At 36.0% G+C, this 13,869-nt stretch overlaps 1 protein-coding gene across 2 annotated transcripts in view; it reads left to right on the top strand.

Annotated features, from left to right (window-relative positions):
* Nucleotides 1-13,869, top strand: part of wdr19 (WD repeat domain 19) — a 111,013-nt gene that overhangs the window by 16,585 nt on the left and 80,559 nt on the right. For both annotated transcript variants that reach the window (XM_063043291.1, XM_063043290.1), the window contains exons 2-9: nt 2,326-2,391; nt 2,667-2,792; nt 5,282-5,397; nt 7,819-7,934; nt 8,698-8,778; nt 9,526-9,638; nt 10,119-10,292; nt 13,593-13,663. In XM_063043291.1, coding sequence (XP_062899361.1) covers nt 2,326-2,391; nt 2,667-2,792; nt 5,282-5,397; nt 7,819-7,934; nt 8,698-8,778; nt 9,526-9,638; nt 10,119-10,292; nt 13,593-13,663 — 863 coding nt within the window. The remainder of the gene's footprint in view (nt 1-2,325; nt 2,392-2,666; nt 2,793-5,281; nt 5,398-7,818; nt 7,935-8,697; nt 8,779-9,525; nt 9,639-10,118; nt 10,293-13,592; nt 13,664-13,869) is intronic.

The following is a 13,869-nucleotide window of genomic DNA, read 5'->3' as shown; positions in this document are numbered from 1 at the left end:
GTAGAAGGCAAGCATAAGTGGATACATGGCAGCCATTGCAAGCAAGCTAAGGTGATATCCAACCAGGACAAGCACTGTGGTTAATGTGCTAGCATCATCTTGACACTGTGCCTATGCTGCTAACCAGCCAGAAGACTTCGAAAACGTCAACAACTACTAGACATTATGAAGTTTCTTCTAATATTAGTTGTTATATTTTTGGCAATTTCCCCTACTTACAATGAGTACTAATATTTGTACTTATATGCCTTATCATCATTTGCATCTTTTTTACTTGTTTAAAGGTGATCATTAAAAGAATAGTTCAGATGCGCATAAATGTGTCTACTAATCTGCCTCTCCATGACATATCCCTATGACTACTTTGGTATTTCTTAACTAAAGTAGTTTTTGATTATTTTATAATTAACTTCGATACCAGAATTTTCAGATGAAATTATTCTAAGTGTGATTTAGAATCAAAGGGAGGAATGTTGAATCTGACTGTTTAATTGTTATTTTCTTTGCAGTTTAATAATTAATTGCGTATATTTTATATACATGCAACTGCTTAGTATGCTTCTTCGTGGACACAGTATGCATATGCAGTTGTTCAGTGTGTCCCCTGGTGATTACATTTATATGATTCTGGAAAGTTCTGGAAGCTTCTCCCGGTGCTTAATTTAAATTAAGACTTTGACTCTATGTGCGAATTTAAATGGATTTTTTCTTATCTATGGGACGTAAAAATATGTAGCTGACCACATGGCAGCAGCATCATAATATTTGTCTTTCTTTTGACTGCCCCTCTCTTCAATTACTCGACCTCTATCACTGTCTGTTTTTCAACTCTCTTTATTCTATTAATGCTTAATAAGAGCAACAAGTTTTGTGCCTCTTTCGTAACTTCTGACAAAAAACCTTGGATTAATAACATCAGATCCAACAGTGGATAGGACCTTCATGATGATACTGGCCCTTTTCCAACACCTTTCTGTATATATGTCCATGATAACAGGTAGGCTGCTCCTGGTGATGCATTGGGCAGTTTTGACAACCCATTGTAGAGCCTTTCTATCCGTTGCAGTGCAGTTTCCATAAAATGCAGTGATGCAGCTCTCTACTGCAAATTCTGTGGAATAATGTGTGTATGGACATGCATAGTCCAGCTCTCTTCAGCGTCTTCAGATAGCAGAGGCGTTGGTGAGCTATTTTGATAGTGTAGGATGTGATCTGGGACCATGTGAGTTTGTGCAAGATGTGCACTCTCAGGAGCTTGAAACTACTCGAAGCTTCCTTTGCTGAGCTGCCACGTAAAGGGAGTGTGAATAGTGCAAGTAGATTTCTAGAACGGATTCATTAAGTTGCCACTTGAACTAAGACTAAGCAAGATAAGAGGTCATGGCATTGGTGGTGATGTCAGTGGGCTAACAAATATAAGGCAGTTTCATTAAATAAATTATTTCAGTGTCACTGTAACTGGGTGCCAAAGGGATCAGTGCTGGGACCTCTGTAGTCTGTGTTAATAACCTTGAAAAGATTGAGCGGACAGTAGCCATTTTTGCTGTTGATACAAAATTGATGGGAAGCCAAGTTAGGCACATGTTCTGAAGAAGGAAACAGACAGGTCAAATGAGTGTTAAAAAATTGGTAGATGGAGCATAACGTGGGGAAATGTGGTATTATCCAATTTGATGGAAAGAAAATAGGGAGAAATTATGGAATTATGGAAAATTAAGGTACAAAAGATCACTGTTTTCTCCTAAATGACATACAAAAATTTAGAATGAAAATACAACAATTATTTAGACCTTACTAAGGAAATGGACTATAAAAATAAGGAGGACATAAGTGACTGCAGATCCTATGCAAAGTAAAGAAGCTTTACCACAATTATGCAAAATAATATGTCTGCATCAGAGAAGGTGCCTGCATTCTGTTTGTTTTTTTTCTGTAATCAGTAGCAACGTGCAAGCTTATGTGAAGACAACTGGTCACTTTATTGTGCTTTTGGTTGAAACCAAAGAGTAGTACCAAAAATATTGCCAGACTGGAGAAATCCCAAGGTTTTTTTTGCAAATTTCCCACATATTGTTGGTTTTGGAATTTAGTATTTTCTTACAGACATGCTATTTAAATGAAAGTGAAGATCTGTTTAGAATATGTAAACATTTTATGATGGTGTTGATTATTCCCATAATTAATTTGGTTTGCTGATAATAGAAGCAATGTAAAATGAATTTAACTGCACTTTGCCAGTATGTGTTGACCTAGTGATTTAATCTTTGAGGAACGTGCATATATTACTGTTTTAAAACTGACTATAGACTTGTTGGTTCATCTCAGGTCTGATCACACAGTGAAGATCTTTGATCGACATGGGCACAAAAGGAATGCAATTAATCTTCCAGGGTATGAAGAAAAATCACAGTATTTTGAATGGCTGCTTACCTCAGACTTATTTAAATTATTGCAGTTATTTTCTCATTCATTCTTGATTATTCAGATGGGAAGTTCACAAGATTTTTTTATGGTTTAGTTTAACTGTATAGACATCATTAATCTTTACCGGTAAAAAAAATAACATTCTAGAAACAAGGGAGTTTTTAACAATTACATCTAAGCAAAGAAGAATAAACTCTAAAGTAAAGCTTGAATATGATTTTTTTTTCATCTGTGTCACCTAGAATTTGTATTTCTATGGATTGGGATAAAGATGGAGACACCTTGGCTGTAATTGCTGACAAATCAAATACCATCTATCTATGGGATGCAAACACTCACAGAACATCACAGTTGGACAGTGGTATGAGGTGAGCTGACCAATGCTGAAGTTTGTTTTGTTCTTCTTTTCTGGAAATCCTTCATTTTTAGAAAGTTACATTGATCAAAACGTGTACTTTGTAAGTATTTTACCCATAAACTAGGCTTTCTAGTTCACTTAGAAAATAATCAAAGTGTCCAAAATTACTAAAAATCCTCCGATAAAAGTATTTGTATTCCATTGCAAAGTTAAAAACTTTGCACTACACACCAACAACTACTCAGCCTAATATATCTGCTCATTTCTTTTAAAAACTGCCTAGTTGTTCCGGTTCCCCACTGTTATTACATTTATTCTTTTCCCATTGAAGGTAGTATTGAATCTGATCTACTCAACCTTTGCGCCAAAACTGAGTCAGATACTAAACTGTCAAAGCTTTTCCTTAGGCCATCTTTAGTTTGTTTGCCAGTCAGTTTAATCTATGGCTTAAGGCTATGATACCTTCGTCCATTGGAAGCAGTTTTTTTAAATTTGCTTTCTTCTTGAAAGATATTGGAAACATTGAAAAGTAACTTTAATCAAGTAAACTACTGAAAATGAGAAATTTGGGATCAGCGGGATGAGTGGGGAGTATGAGTTATTGAAGTGCTCTTTCAGAAAGCTATCAGAGGCACAGTGGTTTGAATGGCTTCCTTCTGTGTTATTTATTTATATTATATTAATATTAATGGTAGCAATATATATACCCAAAATAGTAATGTTCAGGTTAGAGAAAGTGTTATTATCACATCTCAGTTTCAGCATCGTGCTCAATTCCAGTTGTTGAAAGACGAAAGATACATTGATGTGTTGTAGGCAATGCAGTGAAGAACTTTGCAGCAGATGCTAATTATTCATAATTAGTAGATACAAGACTGTCTTAGTATGAAGTTAGTTCAAGGATCAATGGACTCTGAACATAGAACAGTACAGCATGGAAGCAGGCCTCTCTGCCCACTATGTCTGTGCCAATCTATCTAATCTAATCTGCCTGCAAATGTCTACACCCTTCTATTCCCTGCCTGTTCATGTGTTTGCCTAAATGCCTGTTAAGTATTGGTAGCATATTTGCTTCTATGACAACCTCCTGGCAGCATGTTCCACACTCCTGACAATCTTATCTTAAAAATAACTTGATACACCAATCTCCTTTAAACTTTCACCCTCTCAATTTTAACCCTTTGTCCTATGACTATCTTCAACTTTCTATGGCTCTCATAATTTAATGTAAGTCTCTTGAGTCATCCCTTAGCTTCCATTGCTCCTATCATTTGTCCAATCTTTATGGCTAATATTCTCTCCTGGTGAACTCTCCTGAGCCTTCTCCAACATCCTTTACGTTATGTGATGACCAGAACTTCACACAATCTTCAATGTGGCTTGACTGAAGTTTTATACAGTTGCAGCAAGACCTTTTAACTTTCTCACTTAGCGTCCTAACAGATGAAGACACACATGCCATACACCTTCTCTATCACCCTATTATTGGCCCTGGAGTGAGTTGAAACATGTGATCTTGTAATTAACATGAAAGCAGTAGCAGACAGGTAGAACTGACACCTTTGCTCACAAGGAAAGTCATTATCATGAGTCTCTTGCCATCTTTTCTAAGATCTGCCAAACCCTTTGCTAATCACCCATATACTGCTCCACTCTGTGCAATGGTAATTCGGTTCCCTGTTATTAAAGCGCATACATTTTAGGTTAGAAAATCATATACAACAGCATACTAACAGCTCCATGCCATAGAGAATCAGTATCTAGCTGCTTCATGTACCAATGCATTCTGGACTTTCATTTCTCATTTTCCTGTCTTTCCTCACAGTCACACTACACACCACATCTTCTTGTATGCCATCTGTAAAGCAGGGATGGCCCCAGCATGATCTTGCCTGTTGAATGTGAAGGTTTGAGTGTGGGAGGGATGAAAGGAGTGAAATTATTTTAATAAATTCAAAGCAAACAAGTTGCATATAATATCAGTAGGAAATTAAAATCAAAATAAATAAAAATGAACTAGAATATCATTAATATTATTGAAATAATCTGTTAGTCAATTGTAGCAATTGCATGATGTTCTCTTTCGAAAGGTAAATCAACTCATTGGTATTAATGCAGCATAACCTCAATTTAAGTATAAGAATAAATGAAGTTAAATTAGAATTGTTAACTATGGATTAGGTTCTGTTACATTACAGGTTGGATGGGCTGTATTACAATTACTTTGTATTATTTATTGGTTTATAAATTTCAGCAGTGTTTATATATTGGAGGTATACTTCTAGTATTCTCTTTTTTTTGTTAGCAGTGATTTGGATCAAGAATTATTTACACAGATCTATCTGGATAATAACCTTACAATTTATTTCCTCCCCTCTGCATAAAGCTATTGCGAACTCTGTGCAAATTCTTTCCATGTGAAGTAGAATTTACTTTGATTATCCCCTGTACTTCACTTTTAGTCTATTTATTATTCTTAGTTATGATGTATCTTTGCAGGGACCAGATGTCATTTCTGCTGTGGTCAAAAGCAGGATCACAACTTGCTGTTGGAACAACCAAAGGAAATCTGCTTATTTATAACTTACAGACTTCCCGTAAAGTCCCAGTCCTCGGTGAGTACAGTGTGACCTATGCTGGATCCATAAAATTTGTGTACCCTCTGTCTTTTGAAAATTTACAGAGTGAATTAGCTCATTATTTTGAAGGTGATTTATATTTCCTATTTTCTTAATATCAAAATTCCAGAGTAACCTTTTATATTGACACCTCTTAACCTGGAATTTCCTCTCGAATGAGGTTAGATTAATTCTCTTGTGGAAGGAAAGTAAGTGTGCACAGAAATGGATTTCAGCCAATGTTGTAAATTGAGAGAGTCAAAACAAAAATAATGTCGATGCTGGAAATCTGAAAAAAAATTCTGAAAGTCACGTGGGATTTGTGCAAAAAAACAACATGACTCTCTGACTTTCTTGCCTCTTACACTGATCCTTGAGGAACAGCCATGCCCGTAACTGCATTTAAGGCTACGTCCACACTAGACTGGATAATTTTGAAAACGCTGGTTTTGCGTAAAAGCGATAGGTGTCCACACCAGGCGTTTTTGAAAATATCTCCGTCCACATTAAAACGGGTGTTTGGGCAAATCTCCTCCTACTGGGCATGCGCAGGACACAGAAAACAAGCAAAGAGGAAACAGTATACTTGGTGCGTGTTTGTCCAGTTACAGACTAGAAAAACTTAAAAAGGAAATTGCCAAATGAAGGACTTGGTATGCGTTTGTCCAGAAACATTTCCTACAGCCATAGTCTCTTCACCGATGAAAGGGACAACAGCTACAACTAAATGCAATAAGGCTTGTTACTGGGCAAAAGTGAAATTTGCTGTTACCTCATTTGTTTGCCTTTACTTTTGCCATGTCTTTGTGTATTATTTTGCTGTATTTAACATGTGCAATAAAACGAGTTACTGGGCAAAAGTGACAATTGCATCTATTGAATGTTTGCACAAGCACCCTGTTAAATGTATAAAACATGTCTGCATCAGTGTTATTTTGTATTTCCATACAATGTTATATTAGGGTGTTACACATCTATTGTCAGATATTGTTGTGGTGTTTGGAGGTTGCGTTGAAGAAAACCATGAAATGTCGTGCTGCTGCCACCATTTGTTCCGGCACGTCACGACAGTGGTTTTAAAAATAGTCGGTTGCCTTGTACACACTACGCCGGATATTAGACGTTTTCAGATTTATTCACTCTGGAGAACATTTCTAAAAAGCTCCGTTTTTGGGGGAGGAAAACGCTGTTTCAATGTGGACGGAGGGACAAAACGAAGAGAAAAGCTTCAGTTACGGATTTATCCGGTCTAGTGTGGACATAGCCTAAGAGTCAACATTGATTTCAACAATTTCAGATAATGAATTTTTCCTGTTGTATCAGAATTTGGAAGTTACAGTGAAAGATTATCTAACTCGAATGTTAATTGAGTTTTTCTCTTGGAAGAATTGAGTGAAAGAATGGATTTACTCTAATAGAGATGTCAGTGATGCTGGTAGAGCATTGAGAGCATCATCAGAGTGTGATGGGGGCAGAGTAAGGACTGCTCATATGGACAAAATGTCAAAAAGAAATAATCAAAGTCAGATAGCATCTTTGGAAAAGAAACAGTTAACATTTTTGTGTCAGAAGGAGTGTCCTGGGTTACGTGGATTTTGGGTAGCAGTGCAATTTGTTTTGGCAGATATGGAAGTTCTGGTTGAACAGTGAAGGGAGCTGTTGTTTGGTGGCTAGATTGAAAACCAGGAAGGTTGGGTTGAGCAAATAATTGTGGAGGTATTTATACTGTTAGACATTAGGGTGGTTCAAATGACGTGGGAATTTGAACCATAAAAGGAAAGGTTTGGGTAATTAATAGAGGGAATCGGAAAGATGATTGGTATTTGAGTCATGCAGCTGCTTGAGAGATTTGTACAACTAATGAAAAGTTTTTGAAAAAGTGATGAGAAAGATTTGTTTGAGAATGAGAGGTTCAAGAAAATGATTAGGTTGAGTCAGCAGATTCACTGCCAAGTCCCAAGAAGATGAGCTTACATTGGGCATTACTGGAGCAATGATGAAAGCTGAGTGCACTGAAACAAAACTAAAGGTCTGAGTTGCCCTTGCATACGGAACAGACCTGTTCTGGTGAAGCAGAGTACTGGAGGAAGTGCAAGCGAATTGCTGCTTTCCTGTTTGGTGCCTGATAGGAAAGAAATAAAAGGTGAGGTGTATCGTCTGTGATGACGTGGGAAAGTGCTGTGAGAAAATTGCTTAACGAAATGAACACTGAAATGTTGGCACTGAAGATGCTTCATCTGCTGACTGCTAACATTATTTAGTGTTTTCAAGTTCTGTGCAGCATTTGGAATTACCACACATGCTGGTGCTTCACATGGACAGTTGAGCCAGCAACAGCTTTGTTTCATGTACATTCCATTCTTAGAAAAATGACTTCCTTAATCTAAACTGTATTTTCATGTACACTTTCTTTCTCAGGAAAACATACAAAACGCATCACTTGTGGTTGCTGGAGTTCCCAGAATCTGCTTGCATTGGGTGGTGAAGACAAAGCAATAACTGTTAGCAATCAAGAGGGCGATACCATTAGGCAGGTAAAAGAACTTATTATAGTTTTGCCAATTAGCATTCAGACTTTCTGTGAAAATTTGTGACTGAGTTGAAATATATTAATTTTGAAATTAAAATAACTCCAAGCCTGCAAAATGTTAGAATGAAATTTATCTGGCAGGGCTTACAAGATTATAATTGCAGAACATATATTGTATAAATGACTGTTACTTAATGTTCTGACAAGTTCTGAACTTTTAGGAAATCCAAGTTAGACATAATTGAATTATTTTAATGAAAATTCAGGAGTCAAGTCTACTTACCTTTACTTCCATTTACTGAACTCTTAAAGTTGCTGATGACTACCTCCATAACTATGAAGTATTCCTTTAGCAAATAATCCTCAAAATTGCTAACCAAATTAAGAAGCTTGTATACTCCTACCCCCAAATTATATTACACAAAGCAAAACCCTCTTCAGTAAAGTACATTATTAAAATATGTGAAATCTTATAACTCAGTAGGGACTATTTTCTCTATTGATCATTTTGAACATAATTACAACATAATGAATCCTTTTTACCCAGGCAACTTCAAGTGAAAACTACCAAAGTTCACTAAGTGTTGTGTGCAGTCCTAACCTGAAACCTTGCCGTTTCCATCTTCTATCTCAACATATTTGAAGATAGACCTGTTACTTTCTGTGGATTTCACCATACTTAGTCCCATTTCTGTGTGTGTGTTTTTTTAAATTTGGTTCTAGGTATATTCCATTGTGCTCACCCTCCATCAATTTTGTTTCAACAGACCATAGCGAGAGCAGAGCCAAGTGACATTCAATTCTCTGTGATGAAGACTGATGAACGGGCATCAATGGGAGAAAACACGGTGTGTTCCAAGGAAAATCTGATGTTATCTTATTAAATGGATTGAGCACCTAAGAAAGTTGTGCTTTTGGAAGGTGCATTGAGACAGCTCAAGAGTTACTTTACTTAGAAGGGCCCTTGAATATGTAATGAGATTGGAATTCTGAACTCCAGTGTGCTGTAATATGAGTTCCTTCCCAAGTGCCTGACATAGGGTTGTCAACATTAGATTCTGCATTATTTGCAGAAGGCTGTCATTGTCTGAACCATGAAGCCCCAAGAGGATCAGGATAACATCTGTATAGTTCATCGAGGAATGTAATGTTTTTCCGAAAGACAAACACACACTCTCGGAAGAAACACACTACAATTCTATATCTACTGTCTGTGATTTTAAGTTTTTCTTACTACTCTGATATCAATTCCCATCCAGAAAACAGTTCATTTGATGCTACTTTTATCAAAACCTTCCATTTATGGTCTCTTCATGCCAATATGCAGTAGCAAAAGCCCTATTTCTGGACCCTTGCCACTATAATTGGAGGAATCGCAAAATTGTTTTCCGCTCAAAACTTGGCTGTTTTTCCTCCAAATACTCCACTGCAGTATGTAGTTTAAGTCTCAGAAATGCACAGGTAGGCAGGGGTCAGTGTATTTCTGTACAGTTAATTTTGTTCCAGGTCTGAGGTATTAATCTTCACCTACTCCTTTCCTCATCAAAGCAGTGCATTAGTGGATTTAATTTGTCATCTTTCTGGTCTTTTATCAGGTCAGTGTCGTTTTGGGGAAGAAAATACTATTTCTGTTTAATTTAGGCGATCCTGATAACCCTATTGAATTGGCATTCCAGCAACGTTATGGCAGCATTATATCTTACAGATGGTGAGTTTATGTTAATCTGCTGGATAGGATTACAGTTAAATGAATAGAATGAGACAATGCATAATTAATAGCTTTTGCATTGCTACCAAATTGGTGGTTCAGTTTGCAGATTATAGATTTCTTATTTGTGCCTGGCCAACCTTCTTGTGGACATAAAGCTTACTAGTAAACTTAACATTCTGTGCTTTTCTTGTCAGTCCAGTTATTTTAGGCAATTATTTTGTGCTTCATGCTGGCAATAAATATACCATGCCTTTATTAAAATTAATCATAAAATTACAGTGAATTTTCCCTTTTCTCTCAAACTTGTTCAATTGCATTAGTTTAAAAATAGCAACACAAAGTAGAACAAGTTCATAATATCATGCATTTGAACTGCAAAACATTGAAATATTTTCAGTTTATACTTTTTTAATACTTTTATTTATTTAAAATAGCTTTTTTTTCTTTTTGCAATACTGCAACTACCTTGTGTTTCAGGTTTGGAAATGGGTACATCATGATTGGCTTTTCTCAAGGTTACTTCGTAGTGATTTCAACACACATTCGTGAAATTGGCCAAGAACTATTCCAAGCCCACAATCATAAAGACAGTTTGACGAGTATTGCCATCTCTCAATCCCTGAACAAAGCTGCTTCCTGTGGAGACAACTGGTACGTTAAGTTACTATCTCAATATACTTGCAGCAGATATATCCCTCCACAGCCACATGGTATGCGTATGATAATGTTAGTAATGCTTTATCACTAAAGAAACCAAGGTGTATGAATACCTAGATGCAATTGAAATATACGGTTTTGAAATACATAAAATAGAAATAAATTAATTCTAGTTATTGGTACAGTTGTAGTTAAATCTGAAATATTTGAATCTAGTCAAGTAGGTTATAATTATAGGCCTGCCACTTAAAAAATCGTTGGTACTGTACTGAAGGCCTTAAAACTTGAGCAAGATTTTTTCTTTGCACATTATACAATTGTAGAGCATACAAACATAAATCAGATCAGAACAGCTGACATATTGGAAGTTGTGTAAGGGGAATGGTCAGCTGCCAGCAATCAGTATTGGGAGGCTATATGGTTACTGGTCAAGTAGAGGTTGACTGGATATGGTTACTTAGATGAGGTTCAGTCACCATCCTTGACAGAGTGGGTTACTGAGTTAGCAGGAGTTCATAGAGTTTAGTATTGATTGCCAGGTCAAATGGAGGTTAATGGTGACAATTAGTGACCAGGTCAGGAGATTGGGGCTAAGAGGTTGATAGCTGGAGGGAGTTCTGCAAGATGAGAACAAGGCGTGAGTATTGTAATAGGAACCAAAGTGATAAATAAATAAATAGATAGATAGATAAATAAATAGAAGTACCTGAGCTGAGTTTCCAGCACAAAGCTGAGAAGTGCCACTGTAAGGACTGCTGTCAAGATAGCAACACTATTAGCATGTTGGGCCGAAACTACTCAATAGCAGGTGTGTTTCTGAATGATTGAACAGATTTCTTCTGTGTGATATCGTTACATATCACAGAAAATTTGTCATCAGCACAAATGGAATTAACAGCAGCCAATCAAATTTCTGGAGTAGTGTAATTTGTCATGAAAGTCACTGTAATTGTCTTCCACTCTAGAGGAGTTTTATGTGCATAGTGCTGAAAAGAGCAGTGCTACTTGACTTAATTTCTAAGCTATCATTTGCAATGTTTTTCAATATTTCCCTTGCCTTTGCTTATTGTTAGTCTAAAAGTGTATTGTATCCAAATGCCTAGGGATTTTATTTTTAAAGAAATTTTGATATTTATGGTGTGCCAATCTTCACCCAATATGTTATTCGTCAATGGAACATACAGTCATAGAGCAATACAACATAGCTACAGGACCTTCGGCCCAATGTGTCCATGCTGATCATGGTGCCCACCCAGTTAGTCCAATTTCCTATGCTCAGCCCATATCCCTCCAACCCTGCTCCTTCACGTGCCTATCCAAGTGTTTCTTTAAATTATATTGTATGTGTCTCAATGAACATTTATTTACATAGTATGAAACATTTTAATCATAGAAATGCAATGTAGTAAATGATTTTCATCAGTATCAAACAAATTTATGACTATAACTGTTCAAATTCACTGTGTTTTGTCTCCGTATGTCACTAAGTCGAGGTATAAAAGTTATGGGTCAATTACAACTATTTCTCTCAATGTGAATGAAGCAACATTATTTGTAATTAGCTCAGGGATATCCCCCAGAGGCATTTAACAAATTAGAAAAAATTCCATTGTCTGTAGAGCATTACCAAAGTTAACATCTGGAAGAATGCTTAACAGATCAGAATTTAGTAGTGGAATTGGCCTAAAACCTAATACAATACAGATATTAAAGGAAACAAAGGAGATACTTCTGCAATACTTCACTTCCAGAAGTACATCCGCTACTTCATTGATGAGTCCCTTGCTGTTTATGGAAGGTCTTAAATTTTTAAGAGCATTTTCGCCTGACATTCTCAGATGCTGCAATAATCATCTTGCAAGTTTCCCAGAGCAGTCCTATACCTTAAGCTGACTGCTTCCATAATTGTCTGGCATTAGGAAGCCTATTTTGTGTGCTGTAAATTTTCTTTGTCCTAATACATATCCCTAGGGTTTAGCTAATGAAAAATATCATCACTTTACTGAGGATTACAACTCTCAATGGTGGATATCTGCATGTTATCTAAATTTTAAAAAGTGCTTGCAATTTAAAATAGAGGATTGCAATTTAAAATAGAAGTAGATTATAAATTCAGAATAAGGTTTATTATTACTTTGTTATATGCCATGAAATTTGTTTTGTGGCGGTAGTACAGTGCAAAGACAAAAATTGTTATAAATTACAAATTAAATTAATAGCACAAGAAGGAAGGAATGACATGGTACTGTTTATAGGTTCATGGCACTTAACCAGAAATTACTATCTTATGTCTTGTGATATTTCCATTGTTTTGGAATAGCTAAAGCTAAGTCTTCGGAAACTTTTATTTTGAGACCTTAGTCTAAGTTTCTTCCAGAATTAATTTAGATTTCCTATGTGATTAAAAATCCAATGGATTGCATCTAAAGGGAAAGAATATATTCTGTATACATCTCTTACAGTCATTGAGAGGTGAGGTTCCTAAAGAATCTATATTTTGGGAATGTTCATGATATAGGAAATGGTATAGTAAATATTCACCTTTCATTGGTATAGTAGTTGCCATGGGTTGTAAAAAAAAAATGAGAAGCTAGTAGATCCCTTTAAAAATGATGTAGCAAATCAAAAGCAAGCTGCACTTGATTTGACAAGCTGAAATTTACAAGTTTTACCTCAATGGTATTATTGCCAAATGGAAAAGCACAAGTGATTGAGGATTTTTTTTCCAATTTGAATATATAGTAGTATGTTTATTTCTCAGACTTCCTCCCTCTAATCCCATCAGAAAGACTATTAAATGTCAGTAGCTGTCACAGACCTCTGTTGGAAAGATACTATGCTAATGTGTACCCTTACGCTTCAATGTAGCAAATAAAACCACTGCTTAGTGACAAATTACACTAAATAAACCCTCTGTTATTAACAAAGATTCTTCAAGTGCATGTTCAGGAATTGGGCAAGGGGACACTTAAAGTTAACACTTAAATTAGGAAAATGTTCACGATATATAATGGGCTCCCTATTCTCTAATACTTCTCTGAACTTTGGTGAAAGAATCTTTTGGTTATTGCATTCATCACATCAGGCTTGGTGGCTGCTGTGATAATTTAAGGAAACACAAAAAATAGGTGAGTCTTTAATATAATTAGTTCTAATGCTTCTGTTAACACAGAGATTTGTATCATAACCATTAAGAAAAGTTTGCTAATTTGGTGGAGTGTTTCTACTGAGGAATACTGTTTCTTTAGTACGTATCTCTTCTGATAAAGTAATCCTAATATATTTTCTTGCCAGCATTAAGATCCATGACCTGTCAGAAATGAAAGAAATGTATGCTATTGTAAACCTGGATGATGAAACCAAAGGTAATACTGGAAAAAAATGTTTGATAAACTTTTGCACAATAATAGTATCAGTGATGACTTCATTTTGGGATACTTTGGGGCATCTTGAGATTCTGAGGGTAATATATAAATGCAAGTTTTTTTTACCTTTGCATGAGAAAAATCTCTAAAATTCATTGCCTGCAAATCATACACATGTCATGCTGTTGCTAAACAGGACTAGAAGT

Source organism: Mobula hypostoma, chromosome 3, assembly GCF_963921235.1.
Source record: "Mobula hypostoma chromosome 3, sMobHyp1.1, whole genome shotgun sequence".
NCBI lineage: Eukaryota > Metazoa > Chordata > Chondrichthyes > Myliobatiformes > Myliobatidae > Mobula > Mobula hypostoma.
This window is presented reverse-complemented; position numbering and strand designations above follow the sequence as displayed.